This window comes from Ailuropoda melanoleuca, chromosome 7, assembly GCF_002007445.2.
Source record: "Ailuropoda melanoleuca isolate Jingjing chromosome 7, ASM200744v2, whole genome shotgun sequence".
In the NCBI taxonomy this organism is placed as follows: Eukaryota; Metazoa; Chordata; class Mammalia; order Carnivora; family Ursidae; genus Ailuropoda; species Ailuropoda melanoleuca.
The window spans coordinates 110,953,957-110,962,715 of record NC_048224.1 but is presented as its reverse complement, the minus strand read 5'-3'; the positions used below and the strand labels follow the sequence as shown (position 1 = coordinate 110,962,715).

General features: G+C 47.1%; 1 protein-coding gene across 1 annotated transcript; it reads left to right on the top strand.

Moving 5' to 3' along the window:
* The first annotated feature begins 2,193 nt into the window (after window positions 1-2,193).
* On the top strand, window positions 2,194-8,473 carry KCTD12 (potassium channel tetramerization domain containing 12). Its single transcript, XM_019792904.2, has one exon. The coding sequence runs from the start codon at window positions 2,401-2,403 to the stop codon at window positions 3,382-3,384; it is 984 nt and encodes a 327-aa protein (XP_019648463.2). The 5' UTR covers window positions 2,194-2,400; the 3' UTR covers window positions 3,385-8,473.
* The last annotated feature ends 286 nt before the right edge of the window (window positions 8,474-8,759 follow it).

Sequence of the window (8,759 nt, the reverse complement as noted above, 5' to 3'; positions counted from 1 at the left end):
AACCATTAATAGTCGGGAAGTATTTTAAAGGCAGAACTGAAAGGATCTGTTGGTACAATGAACAAAGTAACGATATAAAAATATGTACAGAAAGAAGGCTTTTCTGGGTTTTGTAGAAAAGAGACTGGTTTTGTCAGTCTTGTGACATTGATATACCAAATAGTAGCACAACCATCTAGAAATTCAGTGTTGGAACTTGGAACTTTTTGTGTCATCTATTATTTATCCCAAAGAACAAACAAAAAAAGAGCAGTCAAATAAATTCAGTATCAAAATCTGTACTTGCAATTAAGTGAGCTGGTTTGGGGCTTGATCATATTTCAGCACTCTGACATGAATGAGATAATTGCTCAGCAGACATAAACATTTTTTTTGTTTTTTTTTTTAATGATTTTTTATTATATTATGTTAGTCACCATACAGTACACCCCCGGATTCCGATGTAAAGTTCGATGCTCCATTAGTTGCGTATAACACCCAGTGTACCATGCAATACGTGCCCTCCTTACCACCCATCACCAGTCTATCCCATTCCCCCACCCCCCTCCCCTCTGAGACATAAACATTTCAAAGTAAAAATGACACTTACCCATGAGAAGACTGTAAAGCTCACTGGGTAGTTACAACAAGGGTAAACATTATTATCGAGAACAAGGATCTCCCCTGATTTATCCTGACTGACGGTCTGTACTTCAAACTGATCTGACAACTGCGCAGACTTCTGACCCTTTGCCTAATGGGCTACACGGAAGGCGCTTTGGATCTTACTCAGCCTTGCATTCTTCACTATCTGGCCCTGGCAAATAGCGGTGGCACAGCACTTACTCATTGACGTGATTCCTTACCATCCTTCACCCGCCTCTCTTCTGTAGTGCTCAGTAGCTCTTCATTTTATGTACCGAAGTCGGGATCAGATCATCACCACAAAGCTGAGATTTCAGAATGTGTTGGGCGTGGTCAGGCTGGCACATGGAGGGAGCGATCCCGAGGGCTCCTCGGCCTGGGAAGCCTGGGAAGGCTTGGCGGGGTGCGGGAGAAGGCGTCCTCTGGGCTGCAGCGGGCCAGGTGAATGCAGATGTGGAGCGAGCAGTTACAGCACCAGGTGGAATCTAGACAGGGCCTTCAAAAGTACAAAGGCCCTGAGACTAGAGGCAACCTTCAGAGGACCGCCTGGAATGACCGAGGTGCACGAGAGAGCAGGCGCACCGGGCCCTTTGGGAGGAGAAACACGCAGGGGCTGAAAGGTGCTTTTTCCAAATTTCGTTAGTTCCGCAAAACCTCCATGTTTTATGGCGAGATTCAGCGAAGGCTGAAAGGGGCCGGGGGCGGGGCGGTTAGTTCGGCCTCACTGTGTTCGGGCAGCCTGGCTTCGAAGGCGCCACGGGAGGAGGCCGCGTCCTCCACACGCTGGGGAACGCGCCACCAAGTCACTCCTTGGGCGCACCCAAGTTCTCCCGTCGCCACTGCCGCTCATTTCTTTCTACCTTGAGGTCTGTCAACCAATGAGTTCGCCTCTTCACCCATAAAAGCAACTATCCGTGACAGTTCTACGGCTGGAGAGTGAGGAGTTTTGTTTCTCGGGCTTTTTCGAGGCTACTAGTTAACGTCAACAGTATCTGGCCGCCTCCGGACCGGGGCGGCCCCTCCGTCCCTCCACATTCTCTTGAGAACTTTCAGCAACACAACAACCGACTAGGGCAGCGCCACAGCTCCAGTGTTTACAGCGGTCAGTTCCGGAGGCGACCGGGCCGAGCCGGCCACGCACTCTTCTACTGCCCGGGCGCGGGGAGCCGGAAAGTTTACGTCCTCCTTCCAGGCGGGGTCAGCAGGGGAGAGGGCGCCGTGACGGCCGCTCCGAAGGAAGCTCGTCTTCCGACGCGGCCCGTCCCAGGCCCTGTCCATTTTGGAGGGGAAGAAAGTTGGGCGGGAGCGGGAAGGGTTCGAGCGCGGGCCCGGCGAGCTGGAGGTGGGGCGACGGGGGAGTCGGGTCGCCCCCGACGCGCGCGAGCCGGGGTGGAGCCAGGAGCCGGGCGCGGCGTCAGCGTTTAGGATGCAAATCGATTCTCCGCTCCGCCGTCCCCCCCCCGCCCGGGGGAGCAAGGCTCCGCCGCTCCGCAGCCGCCCACGCCTCCTGCGCGCCGCGGCGCGGGAGCGGGCGTCTCTACTTAAGCCGCGCGCCGGCGGAGACCCGGCACTCGCCTGGAGCGCGCGGGTGAGGCGGGCCGAGCGCACCGGGGTTCTCGGGGGCGCACAGCAGCGCGCTCGCACCGCTGGGCTCTGCGCGGCTTGCGGCGGCGGCGGCCGGAGCGCAGGGCTGAGCTAGCGTCCGGGAAAGGCGGCGGCGGCTTCGGCTCGCGGCCCCTCTCCCTGCCACCAGCCCAGACCCGCCACCTCTTTGCCATGGCTCTGGCGGACAGCACACGTGGATTACCCAATGGGGGCGGCGGCGGGGGTGGCAGCGGCTCCTCGTCCTCCTCGGCGGAGCCGCCGCTCTTCCCCGATATCGTGGAGCTGAACGTGGGGGGCCAGGTGTATGTGACCCGGCGCTGCACGGTGGTGTCCGTGCCCGACTCGCTGCTCTGGCGCATGTTCACGCAGCAACAGCCGCAGGAGCTGGCCCGGGACAGCAAAGGCCGCTTCTTTCTGGACCGAGACGGCTTCCTGTTCCGCTACATCCTGGATTACCTGCGGGACTTGCAGCTCGTGCTGCCCGACTATTTCCCCGAGCGCAGCCGGCTGCAGCGCGAGGCCGAGTACTTCGAGCTACCCGAGCTCGTGCGCCGCCTCGGGGCGCCCCAGCAGCCCGGCCCCGGGCCGCCGCCGCCGCACTCGCGGCGCGGGGTGCAGAAGGAGGGCTCGCTGGGCGACGAGCTGCTGCCGCTCGGCTATGCCGAGCCCGAACAGCAAGAGGGCTCGTCGGCTGGGGCGCCGTCGCCCACGCTGGAGCTGGCTAGCCGCAGCCCGTCTGGGGGTGCGGCGGGCCCGCTGCTCACGCCGTCCCAGTCGTTGGACGGCAGCCGGCGCTCGGGCTACATCACCATCGGCTACCGCGGCTCCTACACTATCGGGCGGGACGCGCAGGCGGATGCCAAGTTCCGGCGAGTGGCACGCATCACCGTGTGCGGCAAGACGTCGCTGGCCAAGGAGGTGTTCGGCGACACCCTGAATGAGAGCCGGGACCCGGACCGGCCTCCCGAGCGCTACACTTCGCGCTATTACCTCAAGTTCAACTTCCTGGAGCAGGCCTTCGACAAGCTGTCTGAGTCGGGCTTCCACATGGTGGCGTGCAGTTCCACGGGCACCTGCGCCTTCGCCAGCAGCACCGACCAGAGCGAGGACAAGATCTGGACCAGCTACACGGAGTACGTCTTCTGCAGGGAGTGAGCTCCCCAGACCCCCTTGCGACTCCAGCGCTCCCAGCCCCCTTCCTTCCTGCCAAGGAGAGGATTATAGATCTCCCCTCCCACCCCACGCCTTTCCATTCCCCTGTCTCCCACCTTTAGTAGCTGGGCCAGGCCCACTCACCCCCCACTTGAGAAACTGCAGCCGCAAATCCTCTCGGCTTCTTCGTCTTCTTTGGACCCCGCTAACGGAGAGAGCCCAGATGTACCCCCCTCCAGTGCTTCCTCTGCCCCCTGACTCAAACCACCACTCCCCTGGATTGTCCTTCAGTCTGGATCTCATGAGGGCAGTGTGGCCACAAAGTCACCAAGTACCTGGGGATGGGAGATTGCTCGGAACCTGATGGGACCTGTCCAGTGTGTAGAAGATTCCTTGAAATCCCCAGCCCTTTTGACTCATTCGTGGCTTAAGAGATCAGAATGAGAATACTGTCTGGGAATAGTTAGTGTTTTAAAAGGGCCTTTGCTTAGCCTTTTGACCCTCTTTAAAGGTAGAGTTTTAGGGGGCTGGGTGGAAGACTCTGGACCTGGAATTAGGATCCCGTGGAGGCAGTTCAGTGACTACAAATGAATAAAGTTTTGACAAGTTATAGATAGAAGTAGGAAAAGAATCTAGTGCTGGCACAATGAAGGATCGTATCTTTTCCGTGCACAACAGAGTCTTCGCTGTGGCTTAAACTTGTAGAAAGTTACCCTCCTGCGTAAGGAGGCGCCCTTTCTCCTTGGCTCCAGCACCCGATGCCCTTAGTTCGACTGGTCGACATGGCCGCCGTTCTTGGCGAGAGGGAGCAAGAGTGCAGACGCCGACAAGGGCGAGACAGCCCAGGTCACCAAGCACTGCGGGAAGTCACCTGGCAGTGACTGTGAACGGAGCTGGGTAGTAATAATGCACGTTGTGGGTATTAGAATAAAGCCCGTATTCTTGCAGTGAATGGCAGTAGGACCTTAGCTCGTAAGACTTGGGGGGTGGGATGGGGAGGGAGGAAGGAGGGGTGAAGGGGTGGGAAGGGAGGAGCAGACATTCATTTATTATTTGAAAGTTGCAAGTTTGTGCCATCCGTTTGAGTACACGCACATTTAAAAAATTGTACACAAAAACATGGAAAGCATTTTATAAAGATTAATAACTGATCTACTCTTATCTGGCAGTTTATTGAAGTGTTTTGAGTCCTAAACTTAGAAGTTGCTGATACTTACATAACCTAACCAAAGAGTTACCCAGTAGTTTTTGAACTTCAGTTGTTTTTTTTTAACTTTATTTTCTTGTTGATTATAAATCCTGATTTTAAGATCTATTAACGAGCAAAATCTGTTTGACTTTGGTTACTTAAGGTCTCTTCTTAAAATCCTTAGTTTCTTCAAGCCCAGCCAATGTTGACTTTTGGGCAAACCCTGAAAACCTGAAAATGCCACTTCTTTCCTGCAGATTGTTTGAAATTAAGGTGGACTCTTTTTGGGTGACAGAGCTGCAGAGAGAGAGAAGCACCAAGGGCTGCCCATTTGTAGGTAGCTGTACAATGAAATGTTTTTAAACGAAGACAAAAATGTACTTACAAGTGGGCTGAGCAATAAAATAGTGTTTTAGGTAAATGCAAGAGAAACAAGGAGACCCCGTTGCCTTATGCCTTTACTCTAACACAGAATAAATTCCCAGTGCATAGCCTATCTACACCTTAGGTGAAGCTAAGTGAATCCTTGTCTTTCATGCTGTGAGGCTCCTTTGGATATTCTGTGATGACGGAGAAGCCTTTCATTTTTCATTAGTTTCAGCAGTTTCTCTGAAGTATGTTTTTAAAGATTTTGTAAGAGTCGTTTTCAGTGTTCAAATCAGTGCTATTTTTTTCTTCTTTTTAAAAATGAATCTTGTACTGTATCTTACTATGTCCATAACAGATACTAAGAATTGGAACAGTTTTATTCTTAGACTCATGTGATTCAATCTGTATATACCATAGATAAACATTTTACACGAATCATTTAGTTTTTTAATTCATTTACTAATGCTAAAAAATTTCCTGTATTTACCCCCAATAACGTGCATCAGATAGTGTATATACTAAAGCAACATGTTTTCATGAGTTTCTTAGATCCTTGTCTCTGGGGACACTGGGTTAGGAAGAAATACGTGATTATAAATCTGAGTTTGCTCCATACTTTTTTCCTTGGCTATTAGTTATGTATAATAATAATTTAACTGTCCACTTAAAATCAAGGTACCTGTATTTTTACCCCACAAATTTTTTTTTTTTTTAGTTGGTAAACAGAAAGATTGGAGGTCTTTTCATTGGAGTTACATTTTTAGAAAGGTTAAGTTAACTTTATGTATAAAGATTGTAATTGTAAGGGAAGTGGAAGCCGAACTCCTGGAAGTTGTGTTTGCTTATATGTTGGGTGTGTTCTCGGAGTAGGTAGCGCCACAGAGCTTATCTCTGTTTCAAGCCTGAAATGATGTAGCAAAGTTGCTTTCTGGACAAAAGAGTGTCACAGAAATTTCTCCACCTTATAGGGTGTTCTGTTAGATCGTGTGATGAAAAGCACATGCTTGACAACATCTTAGGACAGATCAAAGCCACTGACAGATGGCAAGACTCTGGGATTCTGATTTCCCTGTTAAATCTGCACAACTCTGGGAAGTCATGGGAAACTGCTAAAGTTTTGTTTGTGCCACTCAAGTTCTATGAATTTTATCTTGTAAAACTTTGAGTTGAATAACTATTCCACTTCTTTGGGCATATAGATCTCACTTCCCCACACACCCTGACTGCCCTGCAGTGCTCCCCTACCCCTTTCATTATGTCAAAGCCTGGGAATTTAAATGGTTAGAGACCGTAAACTGACTTCTTTTCCTAGGGATGACTGTCCTCTCAAAGGCTGGCATTCGAAAAAGGAAAATATTTTACTTTTAGCTCAAAGTAAAGGCTGGGTAGGAAACACATTCTGCACTGGGTGGATAATGTCACAGTGTCTGGGTGACTCAGCGTGGGCACTTTTTGGTTCCTTCTCTTCGGTGTACTGTGGGCCACAGACGGACCCTTAGTGGTCTACAAAGGGGGCTGGAGTGTCGATTGTCACCTCTGAGCTTGGATGGGTTATTGAGGGTTATTGGCTTTGGGTAAGCCCTCCAAAGATAACCATTCAAATAACCTGGGAGAATGTCATAAATTAGTAATTAGGACTGCATGAAGCTGACCCAGTGTAGCGTGCATTTACCTATGTCATGCCTTTAATGACCGTTTGGTTCGTAAGGACAAATGAGTGACATGAGATTTAATAAATTTCATTAAAAAAAAAAAGAATCGTTGACAGTGGTGGTTAAAAACACAGGTACTATGTTCAGTGCTTTTGCACCAGGTGTTGGACAAGTCGCCTATTTTTTTGATAGACATACACCATGAACCATATTCAGTCTCATTTTTCAAATTGTATGTTGTGAAAAATATTCCTTAGAGGTGTGAGACTTAGAAAATTTTTTTCCCTTTCAGTACTGTTTTTGTTCTTGTGTTTCTTTTTGGTGGTGGTGGTGGTGGTGGGGTTTTTTTGTTTTTTTGCTTTTTTGGGTTTTTTTTGGCATTAATAGCAAAGTGAAAAGTTGTAATACTAGCTAAAATTTTCTTCTCTTTCAAACCAGATCCATATATGGGGCCTGTTGCTTCTCTGAGGAAATGCATAATCTGAATTCTCAGACAAAAATGGGTGACTGGCAATGCTCATAACATATTCCAGTTTTTATTGGAATTTTCTGTGGAATGTTATTACATTGAAGCCATGTAAGGTGAATCTTTGGTAATTTTTTACTTTTTAAATTATGGTAAATTCTAATATTCAAAACATTTTGTACTCCACATGAAAAATGCTAAATTACAGTGCAAGTATTTAGAAAAGTATTGACTGGAGGGGTTAAATTCTGTAAGAACTTCTTTTATAGTCTGAATCATAAGTACTTTATTCAATTGACTTAAATTTCTAATAGAGTAAACTGAATATTTTTTATTGTAAACTTAGCAGAGTAAATCCTTTGGAATTTCTTTTGTTTTTTCCTTATGATAACTCATTTAAAAACTGAATTAGTTTTCTTAGATGACCTAAGTCTGTCTCTTGAGAATAAATAAAATACTCTTGGGTTTTCAGTGGCTGTGGTACCGGATATAGGGTTTCCTAGAGCCAGAAACAAGTTATGTTGAAGTTAACTTTTCTTTGTCATAATTTTGGACAGTAAAAATCTTAAAGATCTTTGAATTTGAAGATTTAGATTCTCTACTGGGGCCCTTGAAACTTAGGTGGAAGAAATTCAAGCAGACTATTTACATTAGAATTTAATCTTGTGTGGTAGGAAGATGAATAGTTGACCAAGAATTCTTGTCACCTTATACATTTTGTGGTTTTTTCCCCCCCAGGCCAAGTTTTTTGTATTTTAAATGTATTTTGAGGTATGTGAACATTGATTGTAATGTAAACTATTATACAACTGTCTTTGTGACTTTATAGGCAGGTGAATTTTCCCATTACTATTGAATACAAATGATGATAATTCATGTGACCATTCACACATCATCAGTGACATTTAATGACAAAAGTTTTAAGACGTCCATTGAGGATGTTAATTTTGAAGACATAAATTATATGTTATTTACATTTTCCCCTGTATCCGAAAAACTCATCTCTGCCAAACAATATAAGATTCCCACAGAGCTCTCTGGGATTATGCAATTGTTGAAAACATTATATGCTAAATGATACTTATCACTGAGCCATTTTCTCAAAATAGAAGGGGAAAGGAAAAAAAAAATCATAACGATTATCAGACTTTTCTAATGAAACAGAAAGCCAAGAAAAAAAAAAATCTCTCTGTATTTTAAAAAAGACAATTCAGATGTGCCCAAACTTTAAGTGAGAATTTCTTCAACCATCTGAATGCTCTAGAGATTTTCGTTCTCCCTGTTCACAACCAGTTGTATAATAGACCTACTCGATACTGTTTTCCTCCCTGTGTGTGAAGTAATGAATCATTGATTATGTGACTTGTTATGTATTCTATTAAACACTAAACAATAAAACATTCACTCCTTTAATTATTCCTTTTGGCTCCTGGGTATGGATTGGCTTGAACACTGGTCTGATTTCATTTAAGGGGTTAAGTACTGGGAATGAAAGCTTCCCAAGTTGTTGTGGGGCTGAAGATGAGCGTGACGCCATCCAGAAGAACTCCTCACTGTGTAATTGGCCAGCTTGTCCAGGAGTGAACAGGCTCTTCCCCCAGAGTTTATTGTCAAGAATGCCTATTGTCAAGGTGGATTGGTACTCAATGTAGAGGAAGAGTCCTTCACATTTTCTTCAACCTCAGTCTTAGCAGCATATGCA